Source organism: Kogia breviceps, chromosome 7 (assembly GCF_026419965.1).
Source record: "Kogia breviceps isolate mKogBre1 chromosome 7, mKogBre1 haplotype 1, whole genome shotgun sequence".
In the NCBI taxonomy this organism is placed as follows: Eukaryota; Metazoa; Chordata; class Mammalia; order Artiodactyla; family Physeteridae; genus Kogia; species Kogia breviceps.
The window spans coordinates 47646339-47673998 of NC_081316.1; the positions used below are offsets into that span (position 1 = coordinate 47646339).

General features: G+C 44.6%; 1 protein-coding gene across 5 annotated transcripts in view; it reads right to left on the minus strand.

Annotated features, from left to right (window-relative positions):
* Positions 1-27660, minus strand: part of AMOTL1 (angiomotin like 1) — a 170126-nt gene that overhangs the window by 95586 nt on the left and 46880 nt on the right. For 2 of the 5 annotated variants that reach the window (XM_067038268.1, XM_059069000.2), the window contains exon 1: positions 8474-8773. The exons of 2 other annotated variants lie outside the window; for them this stretch is intronic. In XM_067038268.1, the coding sequence (XP_066894369.1) occupies positions 8474-8522 (49 nt within the window). In that variant the 5' untranslated portion in view covers positions 8523-8773. Of the gene's footprint in view, positions 1-8473; positions 8774-27660 lie in introns of those variants that run through there. One more of the 5 variants, XM_067038266.1, reaches the window with a different exon arrangement.

Below are 27660 nucleotides of genomic sequence, written 5' to 3' on the forward strand. Positions count from 1 at the left end.
CAGGGCAGCCGACCCAAGGCGGAGGAGTCCAGGCCACCTCTGGATCCTCCCCAGGAGAAGGGAGTCTCAGGGCTAAATCGGGCCTGACATTTCCATTTGTTTCTCTCAAGGACCAGATTCCTGGAAGAATCCCATGAACTGAACCAAAGCCTCGAATATCCCCTAGAAACAGTAGACCACCCCCCTTGATGACAGCCTGCTAACTTGATAAACTCCGTGCCCAGATGCCTTGCTGACCCACCTTCCAAACGAAATGAGCCTCCGAATTGCCAAGTGGCAAAGTGAGGTTCAAGCTGACAGGGCAGTATCCCCGTTATTTTCTCCCCATCAGTCACACCAGACTTCCAAGGGAAGAGTGGTACATTTCACTCAAAAACGTGCCCCGGTCCCATGATATGAAGCCCAATGATGCTGCCTTCAGACAAACAGGGCTAGCATCCCTCTAGAATAGCACTGGCCAGTGGAACTGGCTGTAATGATGGACATGGCTCTTAGGCACTTGACTCGTGGCCAGTATGATTGAGGACCTAAATGTTTAGTTTCATTTAATTTTCATTAATTTAGATGGCCAAATGTGGCTAGTGGTTAACATGGAAGGTATAGATCAAGAACTTAAAAAAAAAAAAAAAAGAAAAAAAAATCTGGGGGCCAGATTAAGCTGCGAGGAAAAAATCATGGAATTCTACTTCTCCACTGAGAGGAAGCAGACTCTCTTAACGGTGCAGCATCTGCTCAAGCTTTTTTCCATCCCTGAGCTCTTCTCTGGTCATTACAACTACACATCAATGAGCCTCCAAAACATCACAGCTTGGAAAGCCCTCAGAGACCCTAGTCCAACCGCAGTTCCACTGCAGGAAACGTCTCCACAATGTCCCTGTAGATTTCTAAGTAATCTTTACCGAGTCCCCACAGCAGCAGTGGAACTCAGCGTCAGGAGAGGCAGTCCACCTCCAAATCCAAGGACACTCTTCCAAAGGGAAATCAAGGACGCTCAAAATAATAAAAAAACAAATTTTGCACCATGCTTTACCTCTTATACGGCCCTTTAACATGCATTATCTCAGGTAAGCCTCACCATAGCCTTAGGATATAAGCATTCGTAAACACATTTATTTTACAGAAGTTAAGTGAATTAGCCAAGGTGACATGGCTGGTATATGGTCACCATGTACCATAACCTGGCATGTCTTCCAAGGACTGAGAGATCAAAAGACAACCGAGAGAAGGAAAAGTCGGGGTGGGGAAGGGGGAAGGCACAGAAGTGGGATTAGAGGAAAGGATACAGTCATGTACATCAACTAGGAACCTCAGAAATCAAATCTATGTCGATCTCAACCATTAAAGATGAACACACTCAGTTCCAAAGAGTAAGGTACCTCAGTCTAGGTCTAATTTATAGGAGCCTATGCTCTAAAATAGTGCTTCTCAAAGTGTGGTCCCCGAATCAGCAGCGACAATATCACCTGGAAACTTGTTAGAAATGAAAATTCTTAGGCCCCATCCAAGACCTGCTGAAACAGAAAGTCTGGGGCTGGGGCCCGGCAGTCTGGTTTTAAATAAGCCCTCTTGACGATTCCGATGTCCACCCACCACTGCTCTACAACTGTACATCTAAGGCGCAGTCGTTTCCTCTGGGAAATAAACAACTTGGTCATCAAGGGAAAGGAAAGGGAGCTGCCAGAAGTGAAGTTTGGGGCACAGTGACATCAGCCCTGGCTTACTGTACCTCGGGAAATAAGGACCCCAAACTCCGAACTAGCTCAGGACAGCACACACCTCCTACCACTTCCTGTGGTCAGGGCAGGGAGAAAATTGTTCTTTACTCAGAAACTCTTGGTTTAGAGGTAGGGAAAAGGTATATTCTATAAGGAGCACTAGAATGTGAATAGAGTGTCCTAGCTTCTAACCTCAATCAATAAATAATATTTGTAAACAACAAGGTCCTACTGTATAGCACAGGGAACTATATTCAATATCCTGTAATAGGGCTTCCCTGGTGGCTCAGTGGTTGAGAATCCGCCTGCTAATGCAGGCGACACGGGTTCGTGCCCCGGTCCGGGAAGATCCCACATGCCGCGGAGCGGCTGGGCCCATGAGCCATGGCCGCTGAGCCTGCGCGTCCGGAGCCTGTGCTCCGCAACGGGAGAGGCCACAACAGTGAGAGGCCCACGTAGCACACACACACACACACACACACACACACACACACACACACACACACACAAAAATCCTGTAATAAACCATAGTGGAAAAGAATATGAAAAAGAATATGTATATGTATAACTGAATCAATTTACTGTACAGCAGAAATTAACATTACATTGTAAATTAACTGTAAGAACACAAAATAAAATTTTAAATAAATAAATACATAGTATTTGGTATACAACACAGTTTTCCCAAGTGTGAAAAGGCAAGCTTCTATGAGTAAGAACTAGGATTATAAAACCATTTGTCTAGGGGCTTCCCTAGTGGCGCAGTGGTTGAGAGTCTGCCTGCCGATGCAGGGGGCACGAGTTCGTGCCCCGGTCCAGGAAGGTCCCACATGCCGCGGAGCGGCTGGGCACGTGAGCCATAGCTGCTGAGCCTGCGCGTCCGGAGCCTGTGCTCCGCAACGGAAGAGGCCACAACAGTGAGAGGCCCGCATGCCACAAAAAAAAAAAAAAAAAAAAACAAAAAAAACCATTTGTCTAAAAACAAAAAAAATAAAATAAAACCATTTGTCTTTCTGCTATTTTACTACTACTACTACTACTACTATTAATGATAATAATAGGCATTTACTGAATGCTTTGAATGTGCCAGCACTGAGCTAAGTGCTATATATGCATCAATTCATTTCACCTGCATGCAACTCCACCAGGTAAGAACCATTACTGTCTCCACTGTCTCCATGAAGTTGCACGGGTCACACTCCCTGAGATCACACAGAAAGGAGGTGGCAGGGCCAGGAAGCAAACTAAGTCCATCTGACCCTAAACAATCCAAAATACTACTGCCTTCTTCATTTTGGCACATATTCTAACTTTAAATCAATTCAACCTTACTCATACTCAGTTTTAAGTACTGCATTTTCTTTTTTTTTTTTTAACCTATTATATCATGTGCTGTTCAAAAAAGTCCTCAACCACTCAATTTACCCAAAGTCCTTCAGCCTGTGTTCAAGAACCAGGGTAACCCACACTGAAGAATCCATGCCAGTAAAATATCCAAAAACTAGATCAAAGGCAAGAACCCATTTTCTTCCCGCCGTGCTTGGGCAACATGCCCAGGGAAGCCCTCCCTGACCACCTGATCAAAGCGAGACCTCCCTGCTGCTTCTCTTCTCTGTGCTCCCAAATACATCACAGTCTTTTCTTCTATCATAATATTAACACTTGGGAATGTCCACATACCACCTCACCAATAGCAAGCTCTGGAGAGTGGGAACTATGCCTGATTCACCCGTGTGCTTCCGGAGCACTAAATGCATAATCAACACCTAAGAGATGGTTTATAAGATGGATAGCAAGACATACACATTCTTAAGAGGGTAAAAGTGAACTACAATTTGAATATAAAATGTAAAACTATGAAATTTTTTTTAAAAACATAGAAAACCTTTGGAATATTAACCTAGGCAAAATGTTCTTAGATGTGACACCAAAAGCACAATCCATTAAAAGGGAAAAAATCAATAAATTGGACATTAGCAAAATTAAACATTTTTTTCCTGCAAATGAAAAGACAGGCTATATACTGAAAAGAAATATCTGCAAGCCACATATCTGACAAAGGACTCATATCTGGAATATATAAAGAATTTTCAAAGCCCAATGGCAAAATATAATAATAATCCAGTTAGAACACCGCAAGACAGGAGGAGACATTTCACCACAGAGGAAATACAGATGGCAAACAAGCACATGCAAAGATGTCCAACATCATTAGCCATTAGGGAATGAAAATTTAAACCATGATGAGATTAAAACATTTACAGGGACAGCTAAAATAATAAACAAAAGCTGGTGAGGATGCAGAGAAACTGCATCTCTCACATATTACTGGTGGGAATGTAAAATGGTAGACACTTTGGAAAAGTTTGACAATTTCTTAAAAAACTAAATAAACACCTACCATACAAAACCCAGCAATCCCAATCCTAGGCATTTGTTCCAGAGAAACAAAAACTTTGTCCTCACCAAAACCTGTACATGAAGGTTCATAGCATCTTTAACTGTAGGAGCCAAAAACTGAAAACAACCAGGTGTCTTTCGGTGGGTAAATGCTTAAGTAAACTGTGGTATATCCACACCAGGGAATACTACTCAGCAATAAAAAGGAACAAACTAGTGATAAAGCAATAGTTTGGGTGGATCTCAAGGGTATTATGCTGAGTGAAAAAGCTAATCTCATAAAGATCACATACTGCATAATTTTATGTATGTAATATTCTCAAAATTATACAGTAGAACAGAGTGGTTACTACAGCTTAGAGATGGAATAGGGGGAAGGGGAGGGTGACCATAAAGGAGTGGCACAAAGCAGAGCTTTGAGGTGATAGAATAACTCTGCATCTTGATTGTGGTGGTAGCTACAGGAAGCTACACGTGAAAAAAAATTGCACAGGAGGATAACACACACAAACCCGAGTGTTTGCATGTAAAACTGGTGAAATCTGAATATGGCCTGGATCGTATCGAGGTCCATTTCCTGGTTCTACTGTTGTACTCTGGTTATGTGAGATGTTACCAATGGGGGAAACTGGGTGAAGAGTACAAGGGACCTCTCTACTATTTTTGCAACTTCCCTTAAAGTTATAATCATTTCAAAACTAAAAGTTTAACAAACAAACAAGTGAGCTACAGGCATTTTACTTAAAAACAAAACAAACAAGAAAAGAGGTGTACATAGCTGCACTACTGGCCAGTGAAGTCCCCAATACAGATTTAAACACACACAGTAGGACCATGTGACTTTATTATGTTTTTTAAGTTAAACCCAATTCTCCAGAGGCTTAACAGGGATACATTTCCTAACACGTTAGAGCTACTCCCCCAGCCCCCCCAATAAAGGGAGAAAAAATGCCTGATGTGTGAGACACTTTGGGAGTCCAGGAGTCTGGTCCTAAGAGCCTGGAATGAATATACCCTAAGATTTCGCAAGGATGGAGGCCAAGGGCCTCACAAGTTAGAGAAGAACTCAGAGTGGTGCCAACACACAAGCCCAGGCGTGCCTCCGTTCCAGAAAATGTAGTGTACAGATCTACCCACAATGGCCAAGATTTAAATGTTGCCTTCCCTCCAAGACAAAACAAACCAACAAAATTTAAAAAAGTTTTTTAATCGCTAAGCAAACAAATAAAAACCGTAACAACTTCAGACTATTTCCAACAAACCTTATAATAAAATATGTCCTCTTACTTGACCTCCAAGTTACCCCTTGCTTTTCAAGTATTCTATTGCCTAGTGAATTCTGGGACATAAGAACCTACCAAAATTAATGAAAGAATAGGAGGAGAAAAATTATTCAAAACACTAGAGAATTTCCTGATCTAAGCTTCCCTATGCATTTAAAATGCAGATAGCTACTTGGAAGGAGTGAGGATGTTACTTTGGGAGAATTTTGCTTATCAGGACTACTAATGGGTCTTACAAAGTCACTTCCTTTTTACTGTACTGGCCTGGAAAATCAGATTTTACGATTTTCACTAGCAATTCCCTTGTTTTCTAAGTCGTTCATTATTTTTTTCTTTAAAAAGCTTTACGTTATACAGTGCTTTATCATTTTCAAAGCATTTTCACAAATTGCAATGAAGCACTGGTACCTAGGGGCTGTATTTTTCAACAGAACTCTCACCAGCCAGACTGCCATCTAATTTCAATTAGGTCGGCCATCTTTCCCCCAGGTCCTGGGTCTACACTTCTCCACAGGGGTAGACTTAAAGAAAAAAAAAGAAAAAAAAAAAAAAAAAGCAGAGCTCTATCCACAGAGGCCTCCAGAGGAACTGGCCAAGGGCAGACACTCTCAAGTCTAATCAGCAGAGTGCCTTCCCAGAAAATCACTCACATTTCTGCATTCCTGTGCTTTTCTTAACAGCACTTTAAAATCTCATTTAAACCCGATGTCCTCCATTAGCTTGCATGAACAGATGTATTTTTAAGTGCTTTGATCTCCACATGCCCTTCAGTACATTAGTATTCTTCACCCCCCACCATCACACAGAACCAAAAGACCAAGACTTGTGTGCATTTTAAAAAGAAGGGAGAGGGGACTTCCCTGGTGGTCCAGTGGTTGACTCTGTGCTCCCAATGCAGGGATCCTGCAACAAAGACCCGGTGCAGCTAAATACAAAAACATTTTTTTAAAAACTAAAAATACTAATAAAAAGAAGGGAGTGGGAGTGGAGTTAAGAGCACCTTCTCTCCTCCTATCCACTTGCAGAGTTCACAAGTGTTTCCTCATTTATCTTGAAAAATGTATCTCACAAAAGCAAAGTATACCCATCCAGAAACTAAACATCCACCATGCCCTACCAGGGAGACTAGAGGCAGGCAGCTCTAAAGCCTTCTACTCTATGCCCTACTCCTTTTAATTCTGGTCAAATCAGTGTTTTCCAACCCTTTGCTCCTCTGTAGAACAGTTCAAAGTGTGTTAAGGATTGTGCCCACATTGCCTCCATAAAAAGCATTATAGTAGATGCACTATGATGATCAGAGCAGCGTCCTGGGAGATAAATGTCACACTGGTCTAGATGCTTCAAGAACTTGCAAGCTAGAGAGACACCAATGCTTAACTTGGGTCGGACGTCCACGGAGAGCTGCCGGGTCCAGGAGTGGTGGGCAGCCCGGAGTGGTGGGCAGCCAGGGGAAATCTTAGTTTGGCAGCGACACACTGGCCAGTTTTGGAAGCAGAGAGAGAGAAATGACTATTCAACATTTCAAGCTCAGATTTTTCACTTCCTGAAAAGGAAGGAAATTTTTTGGAATAGTAGCTATTAATAATCCCTCTATTCTGGTTGTATTTGCTTATAGCAAGTAACGTTATTGTTTGGGGGTAGTCCAAAGCATTTTCCGGGATCATAAATGGCTCTAGTGACCCACTATCTCCAGCACCACCAAGGACTTTATAAGCAGTACAAAAACTCGATTCTCCTAACATGCCTCGGAAGAAGAAAACGGGCAACCATGTCCGCACTGTATCAGGACAGGGCCAAGGAACTGAGGGGGACCGAGGAAGGAAAATGTTCGGTCCCAACCTCAAAGGCTCCGAGGCCCATCATCAGGGCCACGTCTACTGAAGCCCCAGTTCAGGTGATCCACACACTAGCCGGGCATTTTCCAAAGCATGTGCCACTCGGGGACAGGAAACTGACGCCGAAGCCAAAGAAGCAAACACCCTTCGAACAAAAATGGAAAGGGAAAGTCTTTACAGCCACCAATCAAGATACTAGAGAGTAGGGCGTGGCGAGGCGCGGGAGCTGCGGGCAGGCAGCCGGATTCTCAGCCTGGGCTCCTAAGAGGGGAAACTTGGAAAGGTCGCCGCGGCGGAGGCCCTAGAGGTGGGTGCGAGCCAGCGTTCGTCGGTTCCGCCGCCCGGTCCTCCAGCCCGGCTGCCCACGGGGCACGTCCGGCCCCTGCCACAGCGCGGGCCCCACTCTGCCCAGCTGTCATCGACCGAAGTGCCACGAAAGTCCCATTCCAAGAAGAGTCATCTCCACTTGGAAAGTTCAATGTTTTTCCCCCTGAAACCAGATCCTTTTGAAGCAACACGAACAGCAAGGGAGAGCTGGATCTAACTCCCCAGTTTCTGTCAAAGAAACTTGTCCCGGGAGAACAAAGAAGCAATCAGAGAACGCGATCCGAGGCCGGGGGTCCGCGGCGCGACCGCTTCTCCGCCCCCACCCGCCAGAGACGAGACTTTGGGGCTACAGGAGGGGTCCGGCGCGTCGGGCGGGCCACCATGCGCGCCTTTGTCTCGCGCGCAGGGAAGCGGCCACCGGCCACCCCTTCCGCCGCCTCCCTCGACCGCCGGAGAGCCGCGCGCCGGCGCGTCGCGGAGAGGGCGGCCATATGGCAGCGCCCCTCCGGAAAGGCCAGCCCCAAGGCGAGGGCGCGCCTGCAGCCCCGGCGACGGGCCACGACGGCCAAACGACCCCCAGTCTTCGAGGGGGCGCGGGGAGGCGCGGCCCTGCGACCCGGCAGGCCGGCTCCGGGCCCTGCAGAGTGGCTCGGGAACAGAGTTCTGATTTTTCTTTTTCTTTTTTAAAGCAATCTGGGTAAGGGAGATCAAGATTCCGGTGGCAAGCACTCTCGGCCCCCGGCACCGAAAAGGCTGCCCAAATCGTTCCGGAGCCGGGCCGATCTCCGCCCCGAACTCCCGGAGAGGAGCCCCCAGCCCGGAGCGGCAGGGGGCGGGGAGCATCGATCGGCCGGGTCCTCTGCGCGGGAGAGTCGGAGGCGCCCGCCCTGCGCCCGGAGCGGGGACTGGTTACCTTTCACCGCAGACTCACAAGTTCCCCGCCGCAACTTTGCCCTCCACATGAGGCGATCATGGCTAGTTCAGTGCTGCGGTTGGGGAAGGCGGCCGCCAGGCAGCGCGCTGGGCATGGCGTGTGGCAGCCTGGGGAAGCGGCGCCCGACAAGCAGCCCCATTCACAAGGAAGAGGAGACACGCCGAGGCTTCCCCTCCAGCCCCAAACCGGACCACCGCCGCTGGGTCCTAGAGCGTCGCGTGCGCTCGCGCCGCCGCCCGCGCTCCCCGCGCCCTGAGCGCCGCCGGGGGAGGGTAGTCCGGGATCGTCACTGTAACCCTACACTTCACCCCCGCCCAGCGCCCGGCCGCTGGGCCCTAGAGCCCGTCTCCAGGTTCCCGCCGTCCCTCCCGGGGTCCGGGAGATCGCCAGCTGAAACTGCGCCGAACTCTAGTTGACGTGTCTCCCCGAGAGTTTGTAGGGCGACGGCCTCCCTTGTTTTCGTGCCTGCCGAGGTTTAATTCATGTCAGATTCCTCTTCTCCTCCCTTTGACTTTCTCTTCCTTCCCACCAGGCCAACTCCGGCCAAAATCGGTTTCCCGATCTGCCCTCAAAGTCCCGATCAGGTTTGTGTAGGATTTTTTTTCTTCTTAAGCGGAATTTCCAGATGAAAAGTGGCCAGACTTTTCTCTTTGCATTCCCCTAGCCCCAGTGCTTCTATCATGCACTGGGATTGGGCGACAAGCTGCTGCTCTGGGCTCCTCTGACTATAGCAGAAGGGCCAAAACAGATTCTACCACAGATATTACAACCAGTGGTCACAAACCTCTAGGCTTGTTACCTGCCCGAGCGGACGCGATTAAAGTAATCCTGGGAGAATGTTGCTGATTTTGTCCCACCTCTTAAACCAGGCTACACTGAGTAACACTCCTCACCCACCCCAGTATACTCAATTGCAGACCTCCGGAGCCTTGATCTGGGGACCCCAAACCCACCCACACCATGTAACATCTCTCCCTAGATTCCAGGAGCTGTCTCTGCTGCTTACAGGAGGAGAGGCCAGGTTATAGTATTGCAGTTGCTGAGGAAGATGTTAATAGGAGAGCCAGGGCATAACACACCTCTTACCTTGTGCTCTTCTCCTCTATGCTTTCTCTCTAGACCAGAATTCTTTCAGGGATTCCCGCCTGGATTGTGGCAATTGGCTAACTAGTCAGCCAGCAGTTTTACCCCTCCACTCAATCCTGGTGGGTTGTGTGCCCCTCTGATTCCAGTCTTTTCTTGTGATACATCCCTGATGGTTCGGTAACCTCTGCTCTCAAGATAAAACCCAAATGCAATAATTTAACCATTATTTACCAAAAACCTACCACATTTAAAGTCCGATACCCTAGTACTCGATAACACATAAAAGAAACGAAACAGCAGCTAACCAGCCCTTCAAGGATTTATTTATTTAAGATAACAAAATACGCGACCACAGAGCAGGAAAGCACTGGAGATGCTTGGAAAAAGTGGAGAGCAGCGGTCCCCTAAACTTTTGGCACCAGAGACCGGTTTCCTGGAAGACAATTTTTCCAAGGACTGGGCTGGGGGATAGTTCAGGCGGTAATGCGAGCAATGGCGAGCGATGGGAAACGGCAGATGAAACTTCGCTTGCTCGCGCCACTCACCTCCTGCTGTGCGGCCCAGTTCCTAACAGGCCAGCGGGCCCCTGGTGGAGAGGACTGACTGCATGCAGGAGAAAGGAGAGCCTTGAAGAGTGGTGGAGCTCAGAGCCACTGGCATTGTATGAACTTAGCATAGGCTGGGGGAGAGGTGATGGATAGAAAAAGGAGGGAAAGTAGGAAGGAATTATTAATTGTCCCCTATCAGATACCATACTATATCCTGAGAGGCAGCAGAATTTAACAGTTACAAGCATCCACTGGAACAAAACAGAAATGGGTGGTTGAGTCACAGCTCAACCACTCTACCTGTGGGCACTTAGGCAAGTCATCTACCTTCTCTTAATCTCAGTTTCTTCATTTGCAAGATGAGGGAAATTGCACCAACCCTCACAGGGTGGTTGTACGGATTAGCACGATGCATATAAGTGCTCAGCACACATTTGCTATTATTTCAAGCAACCCTCCATTAGCCCTGGACATAGGGAGCCCATCTGGGAAATAGCTACAGGAAGCAATGACAGCTGACGTTGGAAGATAGAAAGGAAGAGAGAGATGCCATGTAGATACCAAATCTTTGCGGATGTCAAATACAGGGAAGATACAAAATCTCTGAAGCAAGATTTTACTCTTTTCATTGACTAGACAGCTATCCTGGGGGAAAGAACAAAGTAATCAAGTTAACTCAGATTTTGCGCCTGGGTCATAGGAAGAATGGATCATTCTTGGAACATTTATAAACCATTTGGTCCAACAGATGAACCAATGATGGAAGAAGCAGAGTTGAGAGGGGGAACTGGTTTGAGAAAGATGTTGACAGGCTTCCTGTCCTCTGGGCAAGAGAAAAAAGGAACAAGAGCCTGGGTGAGAAGTCAAGAACAGAAATGCAGAGAAAAAAAGAGATGAAGCTTTGAAGATCAGTTTACTTGGAGAATGCCCACGACAGAAAATTCAGGAAAGAAGGAGGCCAAAGAGGCAGACGCCAGGGAAGTAGAAGAGCTAGGAAGGTTTCCAGGCATGGAAGCCAGAGGAAGCTTTAAGAATATGGTCCCCCTATCAGATGCTACAGACTCCTAGACTTCTGAGGAAGTGACAGGCACAGCTTGTGGGCTCAAGAATCTGCTGATTCAATCAGGTGGACTTAGCCTAGACTTTTCAAACTGATACCAAGTGATAGTTTAGTAGGCCAATTTTCCCCCTCCACTCACCTTAATTTCCTCAACCATTAATAATCACTATATCAAATGCAGAAAATGAATAATCTTCCACATCAAAGATATCTGACTCTTGGGCTTCCCTGGTGGCGCAGTGGTTGAGAGTCCGCCTGCCAATGCAGGGGACACGGGTTCGTGCCCCGGTCTGGGAAGATCTCACATGCCACGGAGCAGCTGGGCCCGTGAGCCATGGCCACCGAGCCTGTGCTTCCGGAGCCTGCGCTCTGCAACGGGAGAGGCCACAACAGTGTGAGGCCCGCATACCGAAAAAAAAAAAAAAAAAAAAAGATATCTGACTCTTGTTCAGGAACTGAGGCCTGAGAAAAAGACTTCAGATTTAATTAGCAAGAGGTCATCGATAACATTTTATAGTATATTTGGCTGTAGATTCTGACTAAGGTCGGGGCCAAATAGAAACAAGGTATGCTTACAATAAAAACTGAATGCAGCTTTACTAGCAGTAAGGGAGTGAACCAGTCAGCATCTGTGATTTTGGACCTACATACTCACTCTACAGGTCAGCATCCTTTCTATAAAGTGACCCAAGTTGTCTTTTACTCACCCCTAGGAAGGTTAAGAAGGTGACAGAGCAATTTTGGCACTCTTAGAGACAGCTCAGGGAACAGTCTTTAACTCCAGACAGGGCAGGTACCGGGATGTTCCAGACAAGCACAGAGGCTGGAAGAAGAGTGAGGGAACAGAGGCATCCAGGAAGAGGAGGACGAGCATGGTCTTTAGAGTTAAGTCCTGAGTTCTAGTCTGGGTCCACCTATTTCTAGCTATGGAGAGTAACAAAACATAAGCCTCACCTACCTCCTCTGTAAAATGGGAAACATTACATTTAGCTCATTGGCTTATAGTGAGGATTAGACAATATAGGTCAAGTGCCGGGCACATAATAGGAATTCAGTAAAAGAAACCCTTCCCTTCTCCAGTGATTTGAAATACCAAGGAATTTAATTCTCTATTACAAAGGGAATCCTCCCCCCCCCACTCTTCTTCTCTGCACCCACCAAACACAACCTTAAAAGTCTTTATCATCTTCTACTTGGACTAGGATGGGCCCTAAGAATGGGCCTGAGGGCTTCCCTGGTGGCGCAGTGGTTGGAAGTCCGCCTGCCGATGCAGGGGACACGGGTTCGTGCCCCGGTCCGGGAGGATCCCACATGCCGCGGAGCGGCTGGGCCCGTGAGCCATGGCCGCTGGGGCTGCGCGTCCGGAGCCTGTGCTCCGCAACGGGAGAGGCCACGACAGTGAGAGGCCTGTGTACCGCAAAAAAAAAAAAAAAAATGGGCCTGAGCTTGCCAGGAGGGAAACAGCAAATGGCAAAAAAAGAGTGGACAGGCATGTCCACAAAAGGGACAGCTACTGCCCGGCATCACCTAGGACAGGTCACACTACAATTAGTGGTTCTCAATGAACACCTGTTGCGTGAACAACCCGATGGCTCAATGCAGCCAGGCTGTCTTATTCAAACGCTTGTTTTGTTTCTAGAACATAGAAACCCAAGTTCTGTAGTGCTTCCCAAAGTGTGATTTATGAGCCAAAGTATGTAAAATTTTAAATTCCTGATGTCTCACCTCCAAATTCTAGAGATTCAGGGTCTCTAAGGATGGAGTCGTCATAGAATCCACCGTAAGCAATGCCAAGCACACCAAAATTTGAGGGTCAAGGACTAAGGCCTCCCACTGGTTCACTGAGGTCAAGGTGCTCTTCCATTTCTCTTTCAGCAGCATTTACTGTATCAGAGCTGAATATGATAAAGGTAAAGGACAATGGGTGACATATTAGAACATTTTAGAAAAAGCATTATGGGAGCATGCAGGAGTGACTGGCTTTGTACAGGGAGGGAAAAGGGCAGGTTCCAAGAAATCCAAGTGCTGAGGGAAGGACGTCATTAGTAGCAAAGGCAGGGGAAAGGAGAGGGCACATTGCTGTGCTTCTCAACACTTTTTCTTTGAACTTCTTCTTTTCCAAAACATAAACTGGTCACACCAACCCCAGATTTGCTAAATCCATACATCATTGCCAGGCAAGAGGATTTCTTCCAAGCTTTTCTTTTAGTTCTCTGTTTTACAGAGACAATAGTTGTATTTTTTTTCCTGCTTATTTCTAAATATAAAATCCCGTTCTCAAATAAGCTCCTCCTCTGGAGATTCTGACATATGCCCTGCCCCCATCTTGTAAACTGTTAACAGGAGCAAAATGCGGGGAGTCCTGGAAGTGCCCAAAGCAGAGGATGCCAGGAGAGCACTGCTGTGAGGAAGGTGGGGTCAGGGATGAGCCTTTTCCAGGCCAGACTGACTGAGAACGGACAGTGAAAAACAAAGAGGAAGATGTACAAGGCAAGTGGAAGACGCACAGGTGAGACCTCTCTGCAGTTCCGGAAACACCGGGTGCCTTAGAGATGGGTGAACTGCTCCCAGGAGGAGTTAAATGTCATATAACAGAATGGGTCATTTGAAAACGCTGCTCCATTTGAGGCTTACCCCAGGGATCTGTTGATTATGAAAAAATTGCCCAATAAATATGTATTAAGTACCTACTAAGGGTCAGGCTCAGTGCTATCATCCTCCACAGGCGTTTGGCTCATTTAGTGAGTTATGGATCTGAGGCCTGTTTGTCTGGATGTTTTCAGCTTCACACCCATGGTGACACACCGGTCTCTTCTTGCCTCATAGCTTTCTCCTCTGAGCGTATTACATAATATGCATTAAATGCATAATCTGATCTATGTAAAACACAAGAAGCAGAAGGTGGATACTATCATGTCCAGGCAAAATGCACCTCCACCAAAAAGCTAAAAAGGAAGAGTAGAGACATTGTCCCCAAATAAACCTGGGGTCAGATCCTGACTGAGACACTCAGTGGCTATGAATATAAAGCACCTGGCACGTCACAGGTATTTAATAAATGATGATCGTTCTGTTATTTGCTACCCTTACTACAGAAACCTCAGGAATACTGAAAGCTCATACTTTTTGGCTAATTGGTTATTTCAGGGTTTCTCAACCTTGGCACTCTTGCCGTTTGGTGTTGAGATTTCTTTGTGGTCAGGACTGCCCTCTGCATCGTTGGATGTTTAGTGGCATCCGTGGCCTCTACCCGCTTGATGCCAGTGGCAACCACCCTACCTCCCACTCCAAGTTCTGTCAACTAATAATGTCTCCAAATATTGCCAAATGTCTCCTGTGGGCAAAACCTCCCCCCCGGTTGAGAACCACTGAATTAGATGAGTAGTTAATGGTGCCCAGTTTACAGGCTCCCAAGCTTCTAACCATACTGATCATTCCATTGAGCTGTTGGGTGAATCCAATTGCACACTAATAGGAGGCAGCCTCAGTTTTGTTCGTTCTACAGTATATATCACACTATGGCAATTTCTTCCCATTTCTCTCTTCATGAACAAAAAACCAATTAGGTTTTATTCTATTTCCAATGATGGTACAGATACGTGGTTTTTGTTATTTTTTCTAAAAACCGGAATCATACTGAGTTTCTAAAACAACAGCAACATACAATCGCTATTAAAAACAAGGGCTGAAAAACAAGGGCTGTCACAATAACTGGAGATAACTTTGATCAGAATGTTCAGACTTAATTAAGATCGCTTGTAGTCGCCCTTTCTGAAAAGGATGCAGGTGTGTTTTATTCTGAAAACATGTCCTCTCTGTTCATAGCTAGAAAGAACAGTGAGAAGAATGGCCCCTCCATAGCCTACACAGCAGTTCTAGCTCTTCTCTTTCTAGAATATGCACTAAAGACCAGCATCCTTCCAGCACATCTTATACTTTAAATGCCAAAGACAGAGAAGTGGGGAAGCTCTCACCATTCCCAAGGGTTCCGGCCACTCTGGATGGTTCAATTCAGGGGAAAAATTTGTTTTACAGCATAATCTCAGAGTGGGGTGGAGGGTAGGGTAAGAGTTAAAAATTCACATCTTACATGATAGGTGATCCATCCAGAAATCAGGAATTATTTATTGTGTGTCAGCAACAGAGCCAGTATCATGCTAAGCAGAACAGCGTCTTCAGAAAAGTCCAAGGTCAGGAGGGGAATAATCAGAAATAACTAGAAAAAAATAAAGTCCTAAACAGGAGGACTAACTGAAAGGATTAACCGAAAGCACAACAGAGTTTGAAAGAAGGCAGAGCCACGTGAAAGCTGCAGTGGTTCATTCATTCATTCAAAAAATATTATCAACTACATTGAATAAGCCACTAGGTGTGCAAATACCCTGCTATGGGCTCTGCTTATTAAAATGTGTATAAATAAACCTATTATTTCAAACTGGTCTATGTGCGATGAAGAAAAGGAACAGGGTGCAATAACAAAGACTCACGAGGGAGAGGGTGGCTACTTAGAGGGAGTGGAAAGGGAAGGCTTCTCCAAGGAGACGAAGAACAGGGGGAAGAGCCATCCAGCTGAGCAAATAGCCTGTGCGGAGATCTTGAAGCAGGAAGGAGCTTAAAGGAGGCAAAGGGAGGAGGGCCTGCATGGATCCAGTCTGGAGCATCCCGGAATGAGTTCCTTAGGAATGTTACGAGCCTCCTTTACCCAGCATCTGGGAACGTTCCCTTTCCAGTCATCCTTTAGAATGTAATACCTTATGAGTTTCAAACAATATGTTTCAAATTAAGTGGAAGAGAGAAAAGGAACGTCAGAAAATAACCAATTTGGGATGAAGAATAATAAAGGATTAAATGGAAACAACCTGAAAGTGAACTCCACGTTGGTCACCACCATATCCACGTGAAAGATGCAGTCTCTCTAGAGCCTTCATCTGAGTCTTTTTGAAAACAGGGGAAGACGTAGGATGCTCAGTGCCAGTAAGGCAGTGGTTCTTAAACGTGAGCTGCATCAAAGTCACCAGAAGAGCTTGCTAAAACAGACTGCTGGGTCCCACCCTTGAGTTTCTGATTCAGCAGGTCACGGTGGGGCCCCAGAATTGCACTTTTACTCTCACAAGTTCCCAGATGATGCTGGTCCACGGACCACACTTTGAGAAGCCCTGGTTTAGGATACTTGGGGACCTACATTTCTGTGCACTCAGAATCCCAACCTAAATGAGGGAACAAGCAAGAAGCATTGTAGGAGGAGAATGATCAAAACCCAGTTTTCTGTCTCGAATGAGCAAGCACGGAATAGTGTCTCCTCTGTACCAGGTGATTTCATATGTTACCTCATTTCATCAGTACATAACACACTGCGCGGTAGGCTTCATTATCCTTGTTTTACACATGAGGAAAAGAGGCTGGGCCCCAGGTTATGGGAATGCCCCGAGATCACATGGCTCAAAAGTGACAGCGCCAGGATTCAAACCTGTTCTTCAGAGCAGAGCTCTTGATCTTGACGCTACACTACCTTGCCTTGCACACACACACAGCTCCTTCTCCAGGCTCCCCTGGATGGGAGAGATGCTCCCCGGGCTCCAGACCCACTGCACCGCTGCAGAGCACTCTGAGGCCGACCCTGTGCAGCCAGTGATGGGTGTAGACACTTTTCACAGACTCCTGGGGGCTGCTACGGACCTGAACTTGTTACTAAGTTCTTCCCTTTCTTTCGGGAAGGCAGTAAACTCTACTAAGCCTCCACAAATGCACTGCCATAAGCGTGTTACATACATCATCTGTTTCAAAACCACCAGGGGTGGTTTTCAGTCTGTGGGGGGCACTTAAGTATTCTAAAACACAAGCTGACGAGTGAGACAGGCCTGGGCTCAACTTCCCTTCTGTCACTTATTAGTTATATGACTTGACTAAAGCCCAGTTTTTCTTCTTTTGAGAAGTAGTGGTTACAACAGTATTTGCCTCAAAGGGTTGTGAGAAATTCATGAGTCACTTGCATGTAAAGCTCTCAGCTCTTAACATGCAGCACATACTCCATAATTATCAGCTACGATTACTAACCTGTTATCCATTTTCTTTGAAAATATGCCCATTTTAGAGAAGCTTTAATTATTGCTGTGCTAGACGGTCCTAGACATACAGCTTCTTCTGTTGATGTTTCTCGAGTTTGGGAATATTTAATTGGTAGATCCAGGAAATATGAATGGTAGGCATCTTGATCTGAGCCCCTCCCACACCCTAACTAGGAAAAATATCTCAAGAGATCCTTACAAACAAAACAGGAAAAAATGGGCTAGCTTAGGTATTTTAGGTGAATTTAAAATAATTAAATAACTACACCCGATGGGTATGGATTAATGGAATGATATTAACTTGGGTGGGGGGTTGAGGTCAAGAGGTCTGATGATCCCACTATGCTAAATATTGGTCAAGTTATATGTGAGGTCAGGCTCAGTTCTCGGTGCCAGGTTAAAACAAAACTCTCCTCTTGGAAAGCACTCAACAGAGGTTGAGCAGGATGGGAATGGATGGAGAAACCAGAGCATATTAAAAAAGAGACCTACAGCCACTGTGGAAAACAGTATGGACATTTCTTAAAAAACTAAAAATAGAGTTACCATATGATCTAGCAATCCCACTCCTGCGCATATACCCAGAAAAGATGAAAGCGCTAATTTGAAAAGATACATGCAACTCAATGTTCATAGCAGTACTGTTTACAATAGCCAAGACATGGAAGCAGCCTAAGTGCCCATCGACAGATAAATGGATAAAGAAGATGTGGTATATATATATACAGTGGAATACTAGTCAGCCATAAAAAAGAATGAAATAATGCCATTTGCAACAACATGAATGGACCTAGAGATTATCATGCTAAGTGAAGTAAGTCAGACAAATAATATATGACATCACTTATATGTGGAATCTAAAAAAATAGTACACACGAACTTATTTACAAAACAGAAATAGACTCACAGACATAGAAAATAAACTTATGGTTACCAAAGGGGCAAGGGGGAGGGATAAAGTGGCAGTATGGGATTAACAGAGGCACACTACTATGTATAAAGTAGATAAACAACAAGATTTACTGTATAGCACAGGGAACTATATTCAATATCTTGTAATAAACTATAATGGCAAAGAAGAGAAAAAAGAATACATATATATGTATATAAATGTATATACATATATATACATATATACATATATGTATATGTATATACGTATATATACACATATATACATATATGTATATATACATATACATATATACACATATGTATAACTGAATCACTTTGCTCTACACTTGAAACTAACACAATATTGTAAATCAACTATACTTCAATTAAAAAGTAATAATAAAACAAGAGACCTAGTAGGGAGAGAAGATTAAGATACAATTTGATAGCCATCTTAAAATATTTTGAGAGCTTACAGAAAGAAAAGAGGTACAGACTGACTGTATTTACTATAAACACTCTAAAGCGTTGTTTTTCAAATGGTAGTAAGCAACCTATTAGTGGAAATCAACTGAACAGGTTAATCAGCATTTTAAATAAATAAAATAGAACAAAGTAGAAAATATCAGATCCAGCCAGTCTAATAAGGAGTAATTGCTATTCCATGAAACTTCTGTTTTAGTTATACTTATATTCAAATTTACATGAGTCTATAAAGTGTATCTTTTTTTTTTTTTTTTTTTTTTTTTTTTTTTTTGCGGTACGCGGGCCTCTCACTGTTGCGGCCTCTCCCGTTGCGGAGCACAGGCTCCGGACGCGCAGGCTCAGCGGCCACGGCTCACGGGCTCAGCCGCTCCACGGCATGTGGGATCTTCCCGGACCAGGTCACGAACCCGTGTCCCCTGCATTGGCAGGCGGATTCTCAACCACTGCGCCACCAGGGAAGCCCTATAAAGGGTATCTTTATGTAGGGTCACAGTAAAAAAAAAAAATCTTTGAAAACTCTAGAAGGTAAAACATGGACAACTGGGTGCAAGAAACAGCAAATCAGGTTTCAGCTCCCTCAAAGAAAGTGTTATAATCACTGCATAACAATAAACTAGGTTTTATCATGAGGCAGGACCCCCTCCCTCATATATATACATCACCCCCTCTGGTGATGGTCTAGCCCAGGCTGAGAGATCATGCATTAAGGAAAGAGGGCACTGGGTGTTCCCTCCAATGAGGACACTAAGATGCTCTAAATGAGTAGATCAGACTTGAGCTTCTGTTACAAGAGAGAATGGAGAAAACCAAAACCTCAATATCCAGACTCCATAAGCCATGTAGCCCATGGAGGAGCAGGCAAATGCTCCTGTGTTTATATATTATGCAAAATAAGCATGCATCAAATCCCTGAAGCTGTTCAGGATTTCTGCTGTAGGAAGGGCTAATTTCCAACAACCATTTTCTAATTGATAAAACAGCGCACCCGTCAGCAATCAGTTCTCAATAATGTAAGCATCTAAGTGAAATCCAGTGGGGACTAAATACCCAGTGACAGGACCTGAGCCATGTTTTACCACACCTTCTAACAGAGCAAGCTAAAATCTGACATGAAAAGCAGAGCACCCCCAGATGCTGCTCCCACAGCAAGAGCTGCCAGACACCACCAGATGGATGTGAATATCAGATAAGCAACAAAATTTTTTAGTATATTATGTCCCCAATATTGCAAGGGACATATATATACTACTAAAAAAAAATCATTTGCTGTTTATCTGAAATTTAACTGGGTATGCTCTATTTTTGGATACCCAGTTTGGATTTTGCAAATTCTGACAATTACCTGCCTACGTGGGTGATATCGCTATACTTGCTTTAGAGGATTCCTCAGTCTCTCATTTGGCAAACAGTGTGCAATGTCAAGCTGACAGTAGTCAAAAGCAATAATGATGATAATAATGGAAAAAGGAGTGAAATTCAGATGGACACAGTGTCACAGCTTTGTCCCACTGAACCCTACCATGCCAAATTTAAAGGCCTTTTAAGAGTGGGACAAACAGATCCTGTGAGTCATCAGGATGTGCACGGCATTTTGAGGAAAGAGTTAATGAGGTTACGGTCCCACTTTGTAGAGTTTCCATGCTCAACCTGGGCATGTACAAGGGAGAAGATTCTGCTTCATTCACCTTCTCTCCAGTATTCAGAACTCAGTTTTGGGGACCCCAGAGGAGGAGCTGACTTTGGCTGCCACCAGCTGTCCTAACGCAGACATAACCTGTTCATGCCCTGTACCCTTCCTCTTGCAGCATATGCTGTGAAGGGTGGATGACCTCCAGTAAGCCTTCCTGGCTTCCCCTTGACTTCCATGACTGAGTCAGGTTCCTCTTCTCAGGGGTCCCACAGTCCCTTGAATACTTCCTATATAGCACTCACCATAATAAAAAATAACTGCAACCACTCATGGAGTGCCAACTATGTGTGTGTGTGCATATATATGTGTGTGTGTGTGTGTATGTGTGTGTGTGTGTATCATCTCATTTAATCCCTCCCAACTACCCTATGAAGTAGGTATTTGCATTCCCATATCACAGATGGGTAAAGCCTAGAAAGCTTAGATAACCTACACAAGGTCACACAGTCAATAAGGGCCCACTGGTCTGGAGGAGCCAGAGTATCACACTGTAAAGTTTTCTATTAATTGGTCTTTCTCTCCCAGGGAAGGATTATTTCTCATTCACCCTTCTGTCCCCAAGCCCAACTGCAGTGTGTGGCAAGTTGTAGGCAGCATTGTAAATGGGTCAGCCCATAATTGTACAGTCAAATAGGCCTGGATGCAAATCATGGTTCTGCCAAGAATCAGCCACTGAGAATCAGGAGTTTGGGTTCTAGTAACTTGCTCTGGAATTGAGGACAGAGGTTAGGAATTCCAGCAAGAGAGAACAAAGCTAGGCTCAAGCCCCAGCTCCACCACTTCCCAGGTGTGACTTGGCAAGTTATTGAACTTGTCTAAGCTCCAACTCCCAATCTGTCAAATGAGGGAAACAATAGTACCTGCTTCACAGCATTGCTTTGAGATTCCTGACATAAAGTTCTTAGCAAGACACGTATACATGAAAAGCACTCCACAAATATGAGCTCTTTTTATTTTAATACATTCTAAAATGCCATTTGAACTGGAGTAAATAATTTTGGGTTAACTATTGGCATAAGTATTATAAGTTTCAGACACAGTTTTTATTCAGGAAATCAGAACTTGGGGAAAATAATGTAAATTATTTGGGGGAATCTATTTTAAAAGAACTATTCAGTGCAGCTCAATATTAAAAGAACAAACAACCCAATCCAAAAATGGGCAGAAGACCTAAACAGACATCTCTCCAAAGAAGACATACAGATGGCCAAGAGGCACATGAAAAGCTGCTCCACATCACTAATTATTAGAGAAATGCAAATCAAAACTACAGTGAGGTATCACCTCACACCAGTCAGAAAGGCCATCATCAGAAAATCTACAAACAATAAAGGCTGGAGAGGGTGTGGAGAAAAGGGAACCCTCTTGCACTGTTGGTGGGAATGTAAATTGATACAGCCACTATGGAGAACAGTATGGAGGTTCCTTAAAAAACTAAAAATAGAACTACCATATGACCCAGCAATCCCACTACTGGGCATATACCCAGAGACAACCATAATTCAAAAAGACACATGCACCCCAGTGTTCATTGCAGCACTATTTACAATAGCCAGGTCATGGAAGCAACCTAAATGCCCATCGACAGACGAATGGATAAAGAAGATGTGGTACATATATACAATGGAGTATTACTCAGCCATAAAAAGAAATGAAATTGGGTCATTTGTAGAGACATGGATGGACCTAGAGACTGTCATACAGAGTGAATTAAGTCAGAAAGAGAAAAACAAACATTGTATATTAACACATATATGTGGAATCTAGAAAAATGGTACAGATGAACCGGTTTGCAAGGCAGAAATAGAGACAAAGATGTAGAGAACAAACGTATGGACACCAAGGGGGGAAAGTGGTGGGGGGTGTGTGTGTGGGGGGTGGGATGAATTGGGAGATTGGAATTGACATGTATACACTAATATGTATAAAATAGATAACTAATAAGAACCTGCTGTATAAAAAAATAAAATTTAAAAAAAGAACTTGTTACAAGGGCAATTAAATAATAATTTGTGTAATTACATTTTAATGACTGCCCTCTCTCCAGTGAGCAAGGCCTGTGACTGCCTTGCTCACTTCTATATCACTAATGCTATGTCAGTCAGAAAACTGAGCAGAGACTTTGTTATCTAGAAAAAAAATACATCTACTTGTTTGCATTCTATGCAACTAATAATCCCAACTTCATATCATATCTAAAGTATCCAATTAACACCTAATAAAATATTCTGTTGTTATTTTTTTTAAAAAGGACTATTCAAGGAAGAATTTAGGCTTTCTAGTAGCTACACAACACTGAAAGAGTTACCAGAAAAGGGAAAAAATATCCAAGAGAAGGCTGGGAGTGGGGAATGCAGGCTACCATGTCCAGTTGTATAAGCTGTTCACTGCACAAGAGTGCAGGGCTGACAGACTGAATGAAGCAGAGGTGTGGGGCTAAAATCTAGCTTGCCCTCTACTCGCTAAACTGGGAACACGGACTCTGCTCTTCATCCACTTGAAGGGGATGCTTTTTTCTAATTTGCGCAAAGGCACTGTTTGGGCTGGTGGCAGCTCTAGCTTTATACTTTTGTAATTGATTCTCTTTCCCCTTTTCTTTCAGTGTCACTAGATGAACAGAATAGGGGAGAAGAAACAGAATGGTGCTCAGGGAAGGAAGACATACTTGAAAGTGATGAGGGATATGAAGGAAGGCGGGGAAAAAAGGAAAGCAGTGAAATTAGGGTAACATTTACTAAACACTGGTCATCTGTCAGGCACTGTTCTAAGTGCTTTAGATGTGCTAATTCACTGATGCTCGTTACGCTCCTACACGACAAGGGGGAGCCACTAGAGGGGGAGGCACCAGGTGGGCATGTGAGGTTAACCCACACAAGGGTCCAACAGTCACGGAAACAGCCTGCCACACTCCTCAGTCTACAGCAAATGTTCAGAATCTGGAATCCCTCTTTTGAGTCTGTGGTGGAAATGGCTTTTAGAGCCAAAAGGGAAATATTTTTTTAAAGGAGATAGTCTGAATTCTCTGGCTGGCCAACCACAGGGGCTACGTAGAGGACTTTTATTTTTGGTCAACAGCCAGTAAATAGCAAGCCTTTTGGGAGACAGGAGCAAAGGACCTCTGGCAGGTTACAAGTCCCAGCAGGAGACCTTCAACCATGAACTTTCCGTAGGTTCATTTCAGACTAAGTTCTGCACCCACAAGTTCCTTCTCTATTTTCTTAAGAACCTGAACTTTCCATAAAATATTTACAGTGACCTGAAAGCAGCTCCAGTGTCCACTCTTCCTGGTAGTCTTTAAAAAAAGCCCTCTGAGGGTGTGGATAAAAGGTAACCCTCCTACACTGTTGGTGGGGGCGTAAATTGGTGCAAACAGTATGGAGGTTCCTTAAAAAAACAAAAATAATGTTACCATATGATCCAGCAATCCCACTCCTGGGCATATATCCAGAGAAAACTATAATTAGAAAATATACATGCACCCCAATGTTTATTGCAGCACTATTTACAATAGCCAGGACATGGAAGCAACACAAGTGTCTATCAGCTGATCAATGGATAAAGATGTGGTATATATATATATATATATATATATACACACAATGGAATATTACTCAGCCATTAAAAAAAGAATGAAATAATGCCATTTGTAATAACATGGATGGACCTAGAGATTATCATACTAAGTAAGTCAGACAGAGAAAGACAAATATCATATGATGTCATTCATATGTGGAATCTAAAAAAAAAAAATGATACGAATGAACTTATTTAGAAAACAGAAATAGACTCACAGACATGTAAAGCAAACTTGTGGTTACCAAAGGGGAAAGGAGGGGAGGGATAAATTAGGAGTTTGGGATTAACATATACACACTACTATATATAAAATAGGTAATCAACAAGGACCTACTGTACAGCACAGGGAACTCAATATCTTGTAATAACCTATAAGGGAAAAGAATCTGAAAAATTATATATATATATACGTATGAAAGTATAACTGAATCACTTTGCTGTACAAAAATTTATATTTCAATAAATTTTTTAAAATAAATAAAAATTTCCTAGCCAAAAAAACCCCTCTGAGAAGAGGCTGAAAATAAATCTTTCTATCAGGTGGTCAGTAATCTTGCCAACTCTGGATTTGGGGCTACAAAGTTCACGGAGAGAGGAGAATTAAGCAGAGACAAATATATAGATACAGATTTGACATTAAAACAACCACATGTGTGCCATGATGATGAATGTCTGTATCTAGCTATCCTGTAAGGAGTGTGTTTCAGCAGGCGGCAGACAGCCCGAGACAGCAAAACCACCCCTGAACATCTGTTTCCCCCATTTTGCCAAACAGCATTCTTTTTTAATCCTTTTTTTATAATTTGACCTGTTCCATTTTTCTGGCAGAGGGCCCTAGCAAGGCAAGCACTGCCTTTTCTGTCTGTATTCCAACTTAACATGGGAACAGGAAGGAGGTAGCAAGAGGGGAAAGGGGGAGGGGACAGACTGAGGGGAACTGAGGCGGAGGTGGGGGCGGAACTGAGGCGGACAGGGAGCCAGAAGCAGGGAGAAAGGAGAAAAGGGGAAGAGGTAACCCAGGAGAGACAGTGAGAGCTGACAAGTCCCAGCAAGCCATTTTAATGCAGCCACCATGGGCACAACTGATTTGAGAGAAACCAAAACCAACGGGACATATTCCAGAAAGATCATTCAGTAAGAATGTGACCCAGAAACCATAATCATAGCATTCTTGAACAGATCAAGCTGGTAATTTTACACTCTTTAGACTCCGGAAGTCCTTAACAATTGATGAAATATCATGGTTTCTAGGTGGTTTGTGTTTAACATTCAGGAATCACTGGACACAGTCCTATATTTTTCTAGTAAAACATCTCTTCGGCAAGGAAAATGCCCTTTCCATTTTTCTGTGTGTGTGTGTGTGTGTGTGTGTGTGTGTGTGTGTGTGTGTGTGTGTCTGTATTTTATCCCACGATTCCATACCACCATCCTTGCTCTTTTAGCCAAGGTAGATAACAATTTATCTCCCAGAATTGATTGTCATTTTCCCCTTCCTACTTCATTCTCCCTCCCAAGGAGAACACCCTGGAATAAAATCTTACCTCCTGGACAATGAGTAGTGTCACTTCACAAACAACCATTAGGGGAGTTGGGATGAGTTTTACACCCAGACCCAAGTGCACCTGCCTTTAGTTACGCTTTCAGATTCCCCTCCAGGCTGCCACTGTCCTACCCCAAACTGTGCTGCTTCCCAGGTCTAGTTTCCTTTAGAAATGGCATCTGTACCATCAGGAAACCATAGGAGGTTTCCTGTCCCAGGGACTCGGCCCTGTAATACAGAGCAGGAAGAGCAGGAACTAAATGAAGGAAGCTAGGAAGAGTTTTTCTGGTTGTCGCTTCAGATCCCGTTATGGAAAATTCCTTTGGAGCATATTAATCATTATTTGGTGGTCTAAAGAAAAAAATATATATATATGGCTTTGAGCACCTACTATTCATTCATTTATTCAACAGAGAACGTACCGAACAGCCATATGCTGTGCTGGCAGGCCCTGAGCTAGTTCCTTTTACATCATTTATAGCATTCAGCCCACCACCAAATCCGCCTGGGAGGAGGGCAACTTGTATATTCTCCTCTCCAAGAAACTGAGATTGGCTCTGGAGCCAGAGATTATATTTTGAATGGAAGTTTTGCCTTTAATTAGCTGTGTGACATTGGGCAGGTAACTTAACCCCTCTGAGCCTCTGTTTCCTCCTCCATGAGGTAAAAATAATTCCTTCTGCTTCACTGAGTTGTTCTGAGGATGAAATGAGCTGATAAACTTAACAAGATCAATTGTGGAAGAGACTGAGTGCCCAGGTTTAGGGAACTGTAACAATGGTGAGCCTTTCTGTGATTGTTCTGTTGGAGCGGGGAGGCCAGACCACACCCCTGTGGTAGGGTGAGGTTTCCTGTGAAGGGAATTGAATTTTCCACTGTCAATCATCCTGAGGAAATGTTAAACTGGGGTGAAAACTCCCTGCCTCTCAGAAGCTATGTGCTCGGAACTGGGGGAGGAAGAAGGCAGGACAGATAGGCTTCTAAGGGTGGAGAGATCTGGGGTTGGATCCAGGGATGGGGTGAATGGCCCTGGCTGTTTAGAGACCAGCTCAGAGCTGGGAAGGTAGCCAATCTGATTCCAGACCCTCGGTGAGTCTGGGCTTGTGTAGTGATTAGAAGGCCCTGGGCCCACTCTGCGGCCAGCACGAGGCAGGACACTGGGAAATCGGTCAGGCTCCCAGCAGGCGAACAAACAGCAAGCCCCCAGGTTCTGGTGTAAGCAGGGCAGCAGCAGCCGTGGCTGTGTCGTATGGTCACCGGTTTCTGAAGAGAGGACGTGGAACAGTAACCCAGGTGTCCACTGGCCTCAGTAAGGTGTATCTGGATTCCAGCTCCCTTGGCAAAATGCTAGAGCAGCCAGAACTGAAGCTGTGGATGTGAACAAGCACCCCTGAGAATTCTTGGGCCTAAAATTAGAGGGTAGCCTTAGAGAAAGACTTGATTTGTTAGTAATACGGGCAGGCAAATTCTTGGAAATCATTATATTTGAGGCTCTCAATGTGGGTGACATGATTTAAACTCCACGCTGGGAAGCTGGGTAGACTGTTTACACCTGTAAAGTGCCCAGCATAGAGTAGATGAATAATAATAAAGGCCCGGGATCTTTCTCCTTATTCATCCCCATATGATGAGAGGGAAGAAAACTTTGGATGCAGGAAGAGATTTGTTCACTACTCTTAGGTCTTGCTGCATCTTCCTAACACGGGGTGGGGAAGAGGAGATGAACGGCCATATTATTTCATTTATACATCAAAAGTCAGGTCTTTCAGAAGGTTTGACCATGCCTGAAGGGATCAGAGCATTCGGCTAGGGACATGGAACATAGTAAACATTTAACGATGGTTACGACATTCATTCAAGGGTTCCTTCTAAAACCCATTTGCCCTCACCACCATGGTCTGAGGCTGATACTATTATTACCCCCATCATATCAGCTAGGGTCCTAACAGGAAATGGATGGTATGCTTCAAAAAAGTGACTGAAGAGACTCTGATGAAGGGACTGCTGATCAAAGTGTGATGGGCGGGTTAAGGGAAAATGGGATATGGAGGAGCAGCCTGGGGCAAGCCACATGGGAGCCACCCCTCAGTCAGAAGGGAAGGTTCCGGAACCCAGCATGATCTGATGCTGCAAGAGAGGAAGCAGTGGCCTAAACTAATCCAGCCACATTATCCCACAGCCTGACAGGAAGGGTCTAAGTACCCTGACATCTCTTGGTTTC